The sequence below is a fragment of the Rhinatrema bivittatum genome, chromosome 16 (genome assembly GCF_901001135.1).
Source record: "Rhinatrema bivittatum chromosome 16, aRhiBiv1.1, whole genome shotgun sequence".
Classification (NCBI taxonomy): Eukaryota; Metazoa; Chordata; class Amphibia; order Gymnophiona; family Rhinatrematidae; genus Rhinatrema; species Rhinatrema bivittatum.
Window position 1 is genome coordinate 68,712,192 of NC_042630.1, and position 16,658 is coordinate 68,728,849.

Consider the following 16,658-nt stretch of genomic DNA (forward strand, 5'->3'; position numbering starts at 1 on the left):
GGTCGGAGGGCGTAGACGCGCTAGCTCTTCCCTGGCCTGCGCACATTCTTCTGTATGTGTTTCCACCGTGGCCGTTGGTGGGGAAAATATTGCGTCGCATAGAATCCCACACGGGACCCGTCATTCTCGTAGCTCCGGAGTGGCCGAGGAGGCCGTGGTTCGCCGACCTCATCAATCTAGCGGTGGACGGCCCCTTGCGGCTCGGTCATCTGCCTCGACTCCTTCGGCAGGGTCCAGTATTTTTCGACCAGGCCGATCGCTTTTGTCTAGCGGCTTGGCTTATGAGAGGCAGCAATTGAGAAGGAAAGGATATTCCGAGTCGGTCATTACTACTCTTCTGCAGGCTCGTAAGCCCTCTACCTCGGTTGCTTATGTCAGGGTATGGAAGGTTTTTGACTCGTGGTGTCAGGGTCTGGAAGTGCCGTCGCGGAAGGCTACGGTGTCTCATATTCTGACTTTTTTGCAAGAGGGTCTAAAGAAGGGTTTATCCTATAATTCTCTGCGTGTGCAGGTAGTGGCCTTAGGCTGTTACCGCGGTAAACTTGACGGAGTTTCCATTGCCATGCATCCGGACGTTGCACGATTTTTAAAGGGAGTTAAACATTTGCGACCCCCGGTGCAACCTATCTGTCCTTCTTGGAGTTTAAATTTGGTTCTCCGGGGTCTTTGTACTTCTCCGTTTGAGCCTCTACGAAGGGCTACTCTCAAGGATCTCACTCTCAAAACTGTTTTTCTCGTCGCTATTTGTTCAGCTCGCCGAATCTCGGAACTTCAGGCGTTGTCTTGTAGGGAACCTTTTCTCCGTATTTCTAATTCGGGGGTTTCTCTACGTACCGTTCCTTCGTTTTTGCCTAAGGTAGTTTCCGCCTTTCACGTCAACCAGACGGTGGACCTACCGGCATTTGCGGTGGACGGGGCTGAGGCGTCGCGGCAACCGGAACTTCGCAAGTTGGATGTTCGAAGGACGCTCTTGCGGTACCTGGACGTTACCAACCCCTTTCGGTTGTCTGATCATCTGTTTGTCTTGTGGGGTGGTCCAAAGAAGGGAAATAAAGCTTCAAAAACTACGATCGCACGCTGGTTGAAAGAGGCGATTGTGTCTACTTACATTTCCCAAGGTCGCGCCGTTCCGGAGGGTCTTAAGGCTCATTCTCTGCGCTCCCAGGCGGCGTCGTGGGCAGAGAGTGGGTTTATTTCCTCGCAGGAAATTTGCCGAGCGGCTACTTGGAAGACATTGCACACCTTTGCGAGACATTACCGTTTGGACGTGCGCGCTCCGACGGTGGACTCATTCGGCAGTGGTGTGCTTCGTGCGGGACTGTCAGGGTCCCACCCCGTTTAGGGCAGCTTGGGTACTTCCCAGCAGTCTGGACTGATCCTGGTACGTACAGGGAAAGGAAAATTAGGACTTACCTGATAATTTTCATTCCTGTAGTACCAAGGATCAGTCCAGACGCCCGCCCATTTCAGTGAAGAGTGTAGAGTCCCGCAACTGTTGTTTTTTCGTGTTTTTCGGGTTCCGTTTTTTACGGGCACTTGCTTGTTTCATGGTTTCCTCGTTTTTTCCACATGTTCATATACGTTTCATCTTTATATTGAGCTAGTCACAGAATTTGCCATTGTTTTCTAATTTCATACTGCTTTGTTATGGATTATACTGGAGGATCGCAGGGGGCGCACCAGGGTATATCAGTGGTGCCTTTTCAGTTTCTCTCTGACTCCATCTGCTGGACGGGAGGCATAACCCAGCAGCAGTCTGGACTGATCCTTGGTACTACAGGAATGAAAATTATCAGGTAAGTCCTAATTTTCCTTTGGGAGCAGTGGACCTGGTTAAGGTAGGGCTTCAGGGTCCCACAAGGGCTTTTCCATTCCATCAGTCTGTGACTGCCTTGCTTTTCTGGGAGTGGAATACTCCAGACACGGGGCTGAAGGTCACGCAAGCCATGGACAAGTTGTATCCGCTAGCGGAGGAAGCGCTGGATCTTCAGAGGATTCCTAAGGTGGATGCTTCGGTCTCGGCGGTCACTAAGAAAACAACCATTCCAGTCCCTGGCGCTGCTGCTCTCAAGGATCTTCAGGATCGGAAACTGGAAGGTCACCTCAAAAAGATTTTTGAGGTGTCGGCGCTGGGAGCCCGTACTGCTATGTGTAGCAGTTTTATGTTGAGAGTAGGTCTGTGCTGGGTTCAGCAATTATAGATGGACAAGACCTTTAGTCCTGGGGAAATTCTGCGCTACTGCGGAGCACAGAATTTGCGCAGAATTGCTATTTTCTGCACAGAATTTCCAAATTCTGCGCAGAAAACAGCAGAGGAGACCCCTGCATGCTGCGAATGGAGCACGTCATGCGTGTGCCACGGGACACACTCTGTTTGCGGCGAAGATGAAGGCCCTGGTGCGCCAGTCACGGTAAAGATGGAAGGCCCCGGTGAGAGAGAATGTGAGTGTATGTGAGAGAGAGGAGAGGGGGAGGGGAGGGTGAGAGAGAGCAGGAGGGTGAGAGAGAGAGCATGGGAGGTAAGAGAACGGGGGGCAATATTTGAGTGTGGATTTCAGAGAGAGGGAGACTATATGAGGGGAGGGGAGGGTGAGAGGGAGCATGGGGGGCGGGGGATACTTGAGTGTGGGTTTCAGAGAGAGGGAGCCTATATGAGGAGATTGTGAAGTAATGTGTATGTGTGTGAGAAATTGGGAGCTCATGTGTATGAAAAAGGTATCGTGTGCATGTGAGGGTGCTAGCCTTTGTGAAGGGATTGTGTATGTGTGAGACAGAGCCTGTGTGAACGGGTGCGTGAGAGAGAGACATAGGTAGCCTGTGTGAGGATGTATGCGTGAGAGAGAAAGGGAGCTTGTGTGGGTGTGTATGCAAGAAAGAGGGCCCTGTATGAGGGGATGTGTGTGTGCAAGAGAGTGAGGGAGCCTGTATGAGGGTGTGTGTATGTGTATTAGAGAGAGGGAGCATGTGTGTGTGAGAGGGAGGGACCAGAGGGAGCCTGTGTGAGGGGCTGAGAACGGGGTCAAACTCTGGGACTGGCAATAGAGTGGAAGGGGTTGAGCCTAGAGGTGGAGGAGAGAGATACTGGCAGGTGGAGGAGTTGGGGCCCGAGAGGGCAAACTGGTCAGGGGAATAGGGAGAGCAAATGGAAGGGACACTGTTACAGTGAATTTCTAGGGAAATTCTGCTGAAAATATTTAAAATTTTGCATCTTTAAGTAATAACTTTTTTCTGTATTAATTTAAAATGTAATTAAAGACTGTCATGTAAATTGTGTTATTTTGACCAATATAAAGTTTGCAGAGTTTTGCAGAATTTTAAGTTTTTGTGCGCAGAATTCCTCCAGGAGTAGACCTTGTCACCCGCGGAGTCCATGCAGGCCAAGTGACGCGATTACCAGAAATATTTGAGGTTCATATTTCTGGGAAAGCATTACCAGTTTTGTGCCCTGCCCTTCAGATTGACAATGGCTCCCAGGACCTTTACCAAGGTCATGGTCGTGGTGTTGGTGGCGGCTCTCTGCAAGGAAGGGGTTCTGGTCCACCCCTACTTGGACGACTGGTTGATTCAAGCAAAGTCAGAATCCTCATGTCAAGGAGTGGTGGATTGAGTCCTCCAGCGCCTGAAGGCGTTGGGTTGGATAGTCAACCTGACTAAAAGTCACTTGATTCCTTCCCAGACGTTGGAGTTCCTGGGGGCACAGTTTGACACGAGCATGGGGAAGGTCTTTCTCAACGAGGAAAGGATTGTCAAATTGCAAGCTCATGTTCGTTCGCTGTTGGACAAGACGTTGCCTTGAGTATGGGACTACTTGCAAGTGCTTGCAAGTAGTCCCATACTCAAGGCAACGTCTTGAGTATGGGACTACTCAAGACTACTCCTGCCGGCGCCATTTTCGTACGGAAAATGGCGCCGGCAGGAGATCGACTGCAGGAGGTCGTTCAGCGAGGCGCCGGAACCCTCGCTGAACGACCTCCTGCAGTCGATCTCCTGCCAGCGCCATTTTCCGTACGAAAACGATTCGCGGCGGGAAATCGCTCCCTGACCCCCGCTGGACCTCCAGGAACTTTTGGCCAGCTTGGGGGGGCCTCCTGACCCCCACAAGACTTGCCAAAAGTCCAGCGGGGGTCCGGAAGGACCTCCTGCCGTCCAATCGTGTTCGTCTATGGCCGCCGCCATTTTTCGGCGCCATTTTGGAAAATGGCGCCGGCTGAAGACAACAAGATTCAGTAGCAGGAGCCCGTTCCGGACCGCTGCCGTTCCGGACCGCCACTGGACCCGCAGGTTATTTAAGTCATTTGGGGGGGGGGTTCGGGAGGGTGGGGGATTTAATTTAAAGGGTCGGGGGTGGGTTTTAGGGGGTTTTAATGTGCCGGTTTTGCGATTTTACGTTTTTACGATTTTTCACGATATTTTACCCCCCCAAACGGCAACAATACGATTCCCTCCCCCTCCCAGCCGAAATCGATCGTTAAGACGATCGAGGACACGATTCACATCTCTAATGGTCGATCATCTGCCCCTGTAAATTGCTGTATGTGGGCAAGACACAACGGAGTATCAAAACGCGAATTATTGAACATAGATCGAGTATCCATACTAAGAAGGAAAATGCCCCATTAGTCACACACTGGCTAGACAAGTCCCACACTACGGCTGATTTATACTTTTTCGTGCTAGATGTTGTTATACCTCCAGAGAGAGGGGGGGATTTTCCCCTGTTCCTCTTGCGACAGGAACAAAGATGGATCTTCCGCCTCAACACAGTAACCCCATATGGCCTCAATAGTGAGCTTGAATGGCGCCATTTTCTCCAATTATCTTTAATTTTAACTTTAATCCTGTGGGTTCTACATCGGGTGCTAATAATATTCTATGTAACACAGTGAGGGTCAAATCGTCCACGACGTCAGTGGGTAATTCCTCTGCAGTCTCCATTGCTGTAGCAAGACTCGGGTACTGGAACCAGGCAGGAACTGTAGCAGGCAAGCAGGAACCAAGCAGGTACTGTAGCAGACAAGCAGGAACCAAGCAGGTACTGTAACAAGCAAGCAAGAACCAAGCAGATACAGTAGCAGGCAAGCAGGAACGGAGCGAATAGCAAGGCAGGTCACTCTGGGGCACGACGCAACAGGGAACCGGGAGGTAAACCCGTTGCAAGGTAAAGACTGAATGTCCGCAGCCGGCTTATCAAGGCCGTGGCGTCTGACCTCAGGAACTGGGCAGTCACCTCTGGCGGGAAACGGCCTAGAAAAGCGTCCAAGTGGCGCGCGCGCCTAGAAGCAGGGTATCCATGGGAGGCTTCCCGGCAGCACAGCCCCCGCGGGGACACCACTGAACAGGCCGCAAACCAGGCCTCCAGAAGCGGGAACAGGTCCAGGAGCTCGGAGGTAAGGGTCTGGTCGCGGCGCTCGTGGCCAGAACCGTAACACTGGGAAAACAAATAAGCATGGGTGTAGCTTGCTTATTGCGGCAGTTACTACCCCTAACTAATTAAGCTAAATATTTCAAATAGATGCAGTTCCAACACTGCTTTCTGCATTAATTGGGGGGGGGGGGGGGGTAGAAGGGAAATAGAACCAAAAGGTTACTAAGAGCCAAGAGTAACAGATAAGTATGAGAAATAAAAATGTGCAAAGCTTGCTGGGCAGACTGGATGGGCCATTTGGTCTTCTTCTGCCGTCATTTCTATGTTTCTATGTTTTCCTGTCAACGGATCGAATAACGAAGTTACAGGGCCAGATTCACTCGCTTCTTCAAAGTCGCACTCCCACAGTGTGGCATCATCTACAAGTCCTGGGATCCATGGCCTCCACCTTGGATTTAGTTCCCTGGGCGTTCACTCACCTTCGCCCCTTGCAACGGGCACTTCTGATTCGGTGGAGTCCAGGGTCGGAACAGCGCCAACTGCCAATGCTGCTACTTCCGGAGTCCCGGGCCAATCTGTCATGGTGGCTATCAAGCGACAACCTGGAACGGGGGGTGAAGTTGGACCCTCCGAATTGGCTGATAATCTCCACCGATGCCAGTCTGTCAGGTTGGGGAACAGTATGCGCAGAAAGGTCCGCTCAAGGTCAATGGTCACCGACGTAAGGCTTGTGATCCATCAATCGCCTCGAGACGAGCGGTACGCCTAGCCTTACAAGCGTTTAACCCATGGATTCAGGGCGGAATGGTACGAGTCTTCTCCGACAATGCGACGATGGTGGTGTACATCAACTGCCAGGGCGGGATGAGGAGTCCCACAGTGGCGCTCGAAGCACGACTTCTGTTTGCCTGGGCAGAACATCATCTCGGGGGCATTGCCGCCTCGCATGTCGCGGGGGTAGAGAAAATTCAAGCGGATTTCCTCCGCAGACAAAAACTAGATCCCGGAGAATGGGAACTGTCCGCAGATGCATGGAACCGCATTTGCGCCAGGTGGGGTGCGCCAGTTGGACCTCATGGCGATGCGAATGAATGCCAAGACAGAATGTTTCTTCAGTCGGCGAAAGGAGCAGGGATCGGTGGGCATCGACTCCCTCGTGTGTCCCTGGCCCATGGGAATTCTGTTGTATGCCTTTCCCCCCTGGCCACTCATGGGTCGGCTACTACATCGCATACAGCTTCATCCGGGCCGGGTGGTCCTTGCGGCACTGGAGTGGCCACGTTGTCCGTGGTTTGCAGATCTAGTGTGGCTGGCGGTTGACGGACACTTACAGCTGGCTCATCTGCCACGTCTTCTCTGACAGGGGCCCATATTTTCGGATCAGAAGGATCACTTCTCTCTCACGGCTTGGCTTTTGAGAGGCGACGTTTACGCTTGAGGGGCTATTCCGAGCAGGTCATTTCCACTCTTCTTCAGGCACAACAGCCGGCTACTTCGATGGCTTATGTGCGCATCTGGAGACTGTTTGAAACGTGGTGCAGTCAACGGACTTGTGACCCTCTTTCAGGTGGGGTTCCTCGCATTCTCGATTTTCTTCAACAGGGGTTTTCTAAGGGACTAGCGTTCAATTCCCTTCAGGTACAGGTGGCGACTCTGGGTGGCTTGCGGGGGCAGTTAAATGGGTGTTCCTTGGCAGCTCACCCGGACATTGCTCATTTTCTTAAAGGAGTTGAGCACCTGCGGCCTCCCGTCCGCCTAGTATGCCCGGATTGGAGTCTAAATGTATTTCTCCGGGTTCTTAGCGGTGCCCCTTTCGAACCTCTTCTCGGATCCTCTCTGAAAGACCTGACCTTAAAGACAGTGTTTTTGGTGGCTATTTGCTCTGCTCGCCGAATTTCTGAGCTACAGGCTCTGTTGTGTTGGGATCCATTTCTACGTATCTCAGCGGATAGGGTGTCTTTGCGGACGTTCCCGTCCTTCGTCCCTAAGGTGGTTTCTTCGTTCCACGTCAGTCAGACGGTGGAACTTCCGTGGTTTCCCCATTTGTCTAGAGACTCTCTTCAGGATAGAGGCCTTCATCTCTTGGACGTGCGCCGGGTTTTAATGCGATATTTGGAGGTTATCAATGACTTTCGTCGGTCTGACCATTTGTTCGTCCTGTTCGGGGGTCCGAAGAAACGAGACATAGCATCTAAGGCGACCCTTGCTAGGTGGATTAAGGAGGCCATTAGTTCAGCGTACATTGCCCGTGGACGGCTGGTGCCTTTGGGTCTGAGGGCCCACTTCCTGGGCAGAGTGTCAGCTTTTGTCGCCTCAGGAGATCTGTAGGGCGGCAGTGTGATCCTCTATTCACACTTTCACGAGGCATTATCAATTGGACGTCAAGGCGTCGGACGAGTTGGCCTTCGGGGAGAGTGTGCTGCGTGCGGGTCTTTCGGGGCCCGCCCAGTTTAAGGTGGCTTGGATACATCCCACTTCTCTGGACTGATCCTGGTACATAAGAACATTCCATACTGGGTCAGATCAAGGGTCCATCAAGCCCAGCATCCTGTTTCCAACAGTGGCCAATCCAGGCCATAGGAACCTGGCAAGTACCCAAAAACTAAGTCTATTTCATGTTACCGTTGCTACCGTGTTTCCCCGAATATAAGACAGCGTCTTACTTTCTTTTTACCCCCAAAAGTCCCACTATGTCTTACTTTCAGGGTATGTCTTATATTGGAAAAAAAACCTGAGTGTTCAAAAAAAAATTATTTTTAAATACCTGTCGGAGGGCCGCGTGGGTCCAGGCGGCTGGCGGCGGGAGCCGGGTGGTCGCGTGTTAAATCTAGGCCGCGGGCCGGTGGGCGCTTGTTCCAGGCGGCGGCGGCGGGGGGGGAGGCGGGTGGACGCGCGTTAGTTCGAGACGGCCGGCGGGCGGCGGGTGGTCGCGTGTTAAATCTAGGCCGGGTCGCACAGGCGCGCATTCATTCACTGCCGGTGGGGGCTGCCTCGGCGTCGGCGCTGGGGGCTGCCGGTGGGGGCTGCCGGTGGGGGCTGCCGGTGGGGGCTGCGGCAGTGAATGAATTCATTCATCCAGGCGGAGGAGCCGGCTGCTTTCGCCGCTGCCGGCTGCTTTCGGCTGCTGCTGCCGGCTGCTTTCGGCGCTCAAGGCAGTCACATGCCGTGACGTCACAGCATGTGACTGCCTTGAGCGCCGAAAGCAGCCGGCAGCGGCAGCCGAAAGCAGCCGGCAGCGGCGAAAGCAGCCGGCTCCTCCGCCTGGATGAATGAATTCATTCACTGCCGCAACCCCCACCGGCAGCCCCCACCGGCAACCCCCAGCGCCGAATCGCAGGGGTCGCACAGGCGCTGTGGGCCTGTGCGCGCATTCATTCACTGCCGGTGGGGGCTGCCGAGGCAGCCCCCACCGGCAGTGAATGAATGCGCGCCTGTGCGACCCGGCCTAGATTTAACACGCGACCACCCGCTGCCCGCCGGCCGTCTCGAACTAACGCGCGTCCACCCGCCGCCGCCGCCGCCACCTGGAACAAGCGCCCACCCGCCCGCGGCGTAGATTTAACACGCGAACACCCGGCTCCTGCCGCCAGCCGCCTGGACCCACGCGGCCCTCCGACAGGTATTTAAAAATAATTTTTTTTTGAAATGACAGGTACGTCTTACTTTCGGGGGATGTGTTACATTAGCCGACCCCCCTAAAATTCCCACTACGTCTTACTATCAGGGGTGTCTTACTATCGGGGAAACACGGTAGTAATAGCAGTGGCTATTTTCTAAGTCAACTTCATTAATAGCAGGTAATGGACTTCTCCTCCAAGAACTTATCCAATCCTTTTTTAAACACAGCTATATTAACTAAACTAACCATGTCCTCTGGCAACAAATTCCAGAGTTTAATTGTGCGTTGAGTGAAGAAGAACTTTCTCCGATTAGTTTTAAATGTGCCACATGCTAACTTCATGGAGTGCCCCCTATTATGTGAAAGACTAAATAACCGATTCACATCTACCGATTCTAGACCTCTTATCATTTTAAACACCTTATCATATCCCCCCTCAGCCGTCTCTTCTCCAAGCTGAAAAGTCCTAACCTCTTTAGTCTTTCCTCATAGGGGAGCTGTACCATTCCCCTTATCATTTTGGTAACCCTTCTCTGTACCTTCTCCATCACAATTATATTTTTTCTGAGATGCGGCGACCAGAATTGTACACGGTATTCAAGGTGAGGTCTCACCATGGAGTGATACAGAGGCATTATGACATTTTCCGTTTTATTCACCATTCCCTTCCTAATAATTCCCAACATTCTGTTTGCTTTTTTGACTTCCGCAGCACACTGAACCGACGATTTCAATGTGTTATCCACTATGACGGCTAGATCTCTTTCTTGGGTGGTAGCACCTAATATGGAACCTAACATTGTGTAACTATGGCATGGGTTATTTTTTCCTATATGCATCACCTTGCACTTATCCACATTAAGTTTCATCTGCCATTTCGATGCCCAATTTTCCAGCCTCACAAGGTCTTCCTGCAATTTATCACAATTTGCTTGTGATATAACTACTCTGAACAATTTTGTGTCATCTGCAAATTTGATTACCTCACTCGTCGTATTTCTTTCCAGATCATTTATAAATATATTGAAAAGTAAGGGTCCCAATACAGATCCCTGAGGCACTCCACTGCCCACTCCCTTCCACTGAGAAAATTATCCATTTAATCCTACTCTCTGTTTCCTGTCTTTTAGCCAGTTTGTAATCCACGAAAGGACATCGCCACCTATACCATGACTTTTTTATGTTTATTAACTCCTTCAAAAAAGTGAAGCAGATTTATGAGGCAAGACTTGCCTTGGGTAAAGCCTTGCTGACTTTGTTCCATTAAACCATGTCTTTCTATATGTTCTGTGATTTTGATGCTTAGAACACTTTCCACTATTTTTCCTGTCACTGAAGTCAGGCTAACCGGTCTGTAGTTTCCCGGATCGCCCCTGGAGCCCTTTATAAATATTGGGGTTACATTAGCTATCCTCCAGTCTTCAGGTACAATGGATGATTTTAATGATAGGTTACAAATTTTTACTAATAGGTCTGAAATTTCATTTTTGAGTTCTTTTAGAACTCTGGGGTGTATACCATCTGGTCCAGGTGATTTACTACTCTTCAGTTTATCAGTCAGGCCTATTACATCTTCTAGATTCACCGTGATTTGGTTCAGTCCATCTGCATCATTACCCATGAAAACCTTCTCCGGAACGGATATCTACCCAACATACTCTTTAGTAAACACCGAAGCAAAGAAATCATTTAATCTTTCTGCAAGGGCCTTATCGTCTCTAAGTGCCCCTTTAACCCCTCGATCATCTGACAGTCTTGCCTGACTCCCTCACAGGCTTTCTGCTTCGGATATATTTTTAAAAGTTTTTATTTTGAGCTTTTGCCTCTACGACCAACTTCTTTTCAAATTCTCTCTTAGCCTGTTTTATCAATGTCTTACATTTAACTTGCCAACGCTTATGCATTATCCTATTTTCTTCTGTTGGATCCTTCTTCCAATTTTTGAATGAAGATCTTTTGGCTAAAATAGCTTCTTTCACCTCCCCTTTTAACCATGCCAATAATCGTTTTGCCTTCTTTCCACCTTTTTTAATGTGTGGAATACATCTGGACTGTGCTTCTAGGATGGTATTTTTTACGTACTGGGAAAAGAAAATTGGTTCTTACCTGCTAATTAAGACTTGGCTTTTTCAACAAGCCTTTCCCGAGTCTAATACCCAGGGGAGACCCTACCACAATCAAACCGCTCCCGAGTCTGATATCCATTGAGAGACCTCTCTGCACAATGTAAATAATATCCACAAAGAGACATTACTGCACAATGTAAATAATCCACCTCTGTAAAGATTGTTATTCTTGTCTATTCTTGTCTCCTTCCTCCCCTGTTCCATCAACCCTGTTATAATGTAACTTTTTGCTTCCTCTGCACTGGTTAAAAGAACAAAGTTATTGCACCCCCTGTTATTTGTAAACCGGCATGATATGATTGTATCATGAATGCCGGTATAGAAAAGCTTTAAATAAATAAATAATTTTCGTTCCTGTAGTACCAAGGATCAGTCCAGAGGCCCACCCTTTATTTCAGATTCCGAAAGACTGTGTTGGCTATCGTTGGCCGTTATTGTTGCCTAAAGCATTTCTTGAAGCTCTTTTCTGGCAGGACGGATTGATGGAGCAGGTAGGCACGGTTGAGTTGGTTATTTTTTGTCTAGAGCAGAGGGGTAGTCAGGGTTTTTGATATTTGCTACCTCTTGCTCTTTAGTTCTGTTAGCCTGGGCTTGGGTACAGGACAATACTGAGGGACTGCAGGTGGCCCTCTAGTATATATGGCAGTTCCCAAAGCTTTGTTCTCTGATTCCATCTGCTGGTAGGGATGCACAACCCACGTCTCTGGTCTGATCCTTGGTACTATAGGAACGAAAATTAGCAGGTAAGAACAAATTTTCTTTTAATTTAAAGATGGATTAAGAGTTAATTACATAATGTAGCAGAGTGACACACTTTTCCAGAATTGTATTGGAGATATAGACCTCAGTTTTATGTGTTTAAAAAAAAAAGTTGCAATAAAGAGAGCGTTCTGAATCTTCAGAATTCTTTCTTACATCTGTTTCTTGAATCAGCCTAACTCTGATACTTGTTTTTAACCCAGCAGATGAGCGACCTCTGAGCAGAAGAAAGGAAGATTCCCGAACTCAGGCACTGACCCTGCAAGCATTGCTGCTAGCTAAGGATGGGGAATCTGTGCTGCAGTGTTATGACGAGGGAAACAACCGAAGAGAACAGACTTCGATTATCCCACATCCAGGAGCTGCACATAGTGGTGGAGAGAGAAGCTCTGCTTCACAAGCAAACCAAGCCACAGCGGAAGCCGTGCACAGACGACTGTACATGGGTGTGGAATGGGAGACCGGTACTGAAACACAGGAAGAGTTCATGGAAGAACTGAAAGACCCCATGGAATGGAGACTCGAGAATGGAATGGTACTTGGGACTCCAGAGCAGCCTGAGCCAAGAATTCATGAAAGTGAAATGCCACCAGAGTATTCATCCACTAGAAATGAACACAGCTTTAGTGATTATTCCAGTGTTGCTCCCCAGAAGAAGCTCTGCCAGAGCACAAGAAGGTTCACATGCACTGAATGTGCAAAATCCTTCACTGATTACTTCACAGCTATGGCACATCAGAAGAACTGCCTAGATAAAAGCCCATTTGTGTGTACTGAATGTGAGAAAAGTTTCAATGACTGTTTTAGTGCTGTTGCACACCAGAAATCTTGTCTGGAGAAGAGATTATTCAAATGTCCTGACTGTCAAAAAAACTTTAGCGACTGCTTAAGCGCCCTTGAACATCAAAAGTCTTGCCCAGGTAAAAGACCATTCACATGTACGGAATGCACAAAAAGCTTCAGTGATTATTTCACTGCAGTTACACACCAGCGATCCTGCCCAGGTGAGAGACCCTTCAAGTGTCCTGAATGTCAGAAAACTTTCAGGGAGAAAAGGAACCTTATTAGACATCAAAGAATCCACATGAAAGAGAGACCATACAAGTGTGCTGACTGTGAGAAAAGCTTTAGCCAGAATTCAGATCTCAAAATTCACCAACGAACACACACAGGGGAAAGACCATTTAAATGTACAGACTGTGAGAAAAGCTTCACTGATAATTCAAGTTATATTAAACATCATAGAATTCACACTGGGGAGAGGCCATATAAATGTACAGACTGTGAAAAAAGCTTCAGTGACTGTTCAAATCTCAGTCGTCACAAAAGAACTCACAAGCGAGAGAAACTGTTCAAATACTGAATGTAAGATAAACATCAGCTGTAAGGCCAAATTTACAATGTATAAAAAATATCCTACAAAAGAAAGCAGAAGATGAAACCAAAGACAAGGAAAATATAGAGTTCTAGGTTTAAGTGCTACTGGGGCTGGTAACGAACTTCCAGCAGGCATCTGTAGATATGCTACTCACTGCTGTAACAACATGCTGGCTACAGAAAGAAGCTGTTTTTGTTTTGGTAGAAGTATGAAGAAGTATCCTGGTAGTAAATCTGAGAAATTTAAACTAAACACTGCATGCTCTAATCTTCTGATTGTATGTGTAAAAAGCAGACCTGTTTATGTCAATTCTCATATATATATATATATATATAGAGAGAGAGAGAGAGAGAATGAATGAATGAATCACCATGTATCAAACAATGTGGTCAGGCAAGGATATTGTCAGTGAGACATAGAAATGTTCCCATCTGTTGTAAGTAATAAGTCAAACCAGGTGAAAGAGACTATGCACACCAGTCTCTGACTTAAAGAGGACATCTATTACTATTATAGTATGCACAAAGAGGACTGGAAGATAAAGTATGACCATTACAAGCCCCATGGCAACTGAGAACCAAAACAGGAATAAGTATAGAGAATGGAATGGAGGACTGGAAAAGAAGATCTGAACATCAGTATTGAGAACTGAAAGATATGTATAGTTTATTACATGCTTGGACTAATCAGGGATGAAAGACATTTTTTGTGCTTTGACAACATTTTCTAATCATTGGAGATTATTGGATATTCTTATGGCAACATGGAAACACAGAATTTGATGGCAGATAAGGACTAATGCACATCTAATTTGCCCCAATTGCTTTCTATGCAGATCCATAGACCAGAGTTACAGAATGGCAACTTCTCTCTCTTCTTTGGCCAAAAAGTGTTCTCATTCTTGTATTATTTTCCTCTCCCCTAAGACTTATTAAGGCTGATTTCTGTTCCATCCCAAAAATATTTCTCTTTAGCGCTATCAGATGTTGGAATGTAGATCTCTGTCTATAAAAATAAAGTATATGGAGGTATAAGACAATAATAAGTGTCTAAGACACCCAAAAGAAAGGCTAAATGTGTTTATCTGGTCCTAAAAGTACATGTTTTCCTAGTAGAAAAATTGATGGGTTGATAACATAACAAGAATCATCCAAAGGATTAATACCAATCCTGCCTGCACAAGCATACCAGAGAATGTAGAGTAAGAGAGAATAAAAAAAAATTCAGCTTACATAGAGCTAACTGAGAAGGCATCTGGTTAAACACAACAGCACAAAAATGTCAAGAATGGCTTTCCTTATAGGAGAGTTTATCAACAAGAAAGACTCCTTGGACATTTGGAGACAACTGTGAAGTATTCCAAATAGTCTGGGATGGAACTTTCAGGTTCTATGTGCTACCTACAACAGAAGGAAGAGTAGAAAGCTGTGTGAGCCCTGAAATCTGATATGCACAGACAAGTCTAACACCTTTTTATTGATCCAATAAATGAGACAAAATATCCTGTGTTTTCAAAGATCAATATGGAAGCAATATTTATGGATTTGCTTATTTGTGAAATGAATTAATTTCAATTCTGCAGGAAGTTTTACTGTAGTATTGTCTAACATTTGGTAACTCAAGGAAAAAGAGCTTGATATCCTTCAGCCAAATTATACAAGTCATCTAAAAATATACATGAATCTCTGCTAAAATAGTCCCAAATGTCCTAGGCGCAGCAGGTCTGATGAAGATAACCTAGTATTAGGGATGAGCAGAGGGAAATATTTTGTTTTAGTTCATTCGTTTGTTTCTTAGTTTACCAAAATTTGTTTGGTTCATTTCAGATGAAAAATAAATTAAATGTATTTGTTTCATTTGTTTTCCATTTAAGTCAATGGAGTAAAGTCAATTCAGCCTATTCTGGGCTCCAAAATTTAGGGTTTTCTAATAGATTCTAATGAAACTTTTGAATAGACATCCTCAGAAGAAGGGCGAACACTCCAAGGCACCAAGACTATGTCAAAGGGGCATGAAAAGTCCAAGGCACTATATGGGACAAAACGGTACCAGCAGTGGCAGAAGTTCTCCAAAGCACCACGAGAGGAGTAAAGCAGCAGTAAGAATGGCAGGAACACCACAACGGAGAAAGGCCCCAAAAATGGTGCCATGAACATCCCAAGGCAGCACAAGGGGGTAAGCAGTACCAAGAGTGTCGTGAACAACCCAAGACATGATGAAAGAGAAACAAAGCAGCAAAAGTGAAAAGAAAGACCCCAAGGCTCCGAGATAGGGTCAAAACAGTACACAATGTGGCATGCAGACCCCAAAGCACCATGAGAGATGCAGAGCAGCCACCTAGAGTGGCAAGAACATCTGAAGGGACAAAGAGCACCAACAAAATTGGTACAAAGCCCTAGGCAAGGAGAAACTATAGACATTTTTGGAGGATGCCTGTAGCAGTTTTGATGTTCACATTGGAATTCAGCCCTGTGTCTATATGAGCAAAAGACTAATCTACAAGTCAGAAAATGGAAAACTTAATATCCTTGGGCAGGAAGAAACCAGAGAAAATACCTGGAGGAAGCCTGATGTAGTTTGCCTATGGCATAATTTGGGGAAGGCCCTGGAGGTTCAGACTTGGACTTTGTCTTCCTCTTTGCTGTGATAGAATCTCAGCCCCATCAGTATTACATGTGTCCTTAACATTCTCACTAGATGCTAAGATACCACTAACTATAGGCCCCAAATTGTCCTCAGCCTCTAGCTGTTCAATATCCTGTGATTCAAGGAATTCAGGATATGATTCTTACTCTGAATCTGTTTATAACTACCTCCATTATCTGAGAAGGAGTAATCATGGAGGAGCACAGTGCTGTACTTCTCCTGCCCTGTCCATGCCTTTTGCTGTCGTACAATCCATTGAAGGACAGGACCAATAGTAAGAACCATAAGGGAAGAGAGTTTGATCAGAAAGTCCAAGAAGACATGAACCCATTAAAGGTAACTGAGTAAAACATTGGATTGTCATGGCAAAACCAAGATTCAGAAAATACTTTAAGGAAAGGGAATTTCAAAAAGATATTGAAACAGCTGGATCAGCGGCAGAATCATCCTAAGATACTAAGAGAGGTTTGGAGCAGCAGCAGTGCTGATATTTAAAATCAAGATGGTAGGTGCAGAGAAATAGGGCAAGAAGAGTGGCATCAGGTCCCCAAGATATACAGTGATGGCTCAGGCAAGAAGAATGGCATCAAAATGCAAGACACCAAAAAAGTGGCAAAGCAGTACCAGGAGTAGCATGAAGAGCACAAGGGTCTATGAGTGGTACAGCAAGTGTGCAAAGCATCAGATTGCCATGGAAAGTACCATAAGGGAACTTGGAAATAACCTCAATGACAGCCAGCACAGAGTCAGAACCACCCAGAGATA

At 47.2% G+C, this 16,658-nt stretch overlaps 1 protein-coding gene across 1 annotated transcript in view; it reads left to right on the forward strand.

The window, feature by feature from the left end:
• LOC115077813 (zinc finger protein 436-like) overlaps window positions 1–15,714 on the forward strand; it is a 186,336-nt gene extending 170,622 nt beyond the window's left edge. The window contains exon 9 of the mRNA XM_029580099.1: window positions 12,073–15,714. Coding sequence (XP_029435959.1) covers window positions 12,073–13,232 — 1,160 coding nt within the window. The 3' untranslated portion in view covers window positions 13,233–15,714. The remainder of the gene's footprint in view (window positions 1–12,072) is intronic.
• The last annotated feature ends 944 nt before the right edge of the window (window positions 15,715–16,658 follow it).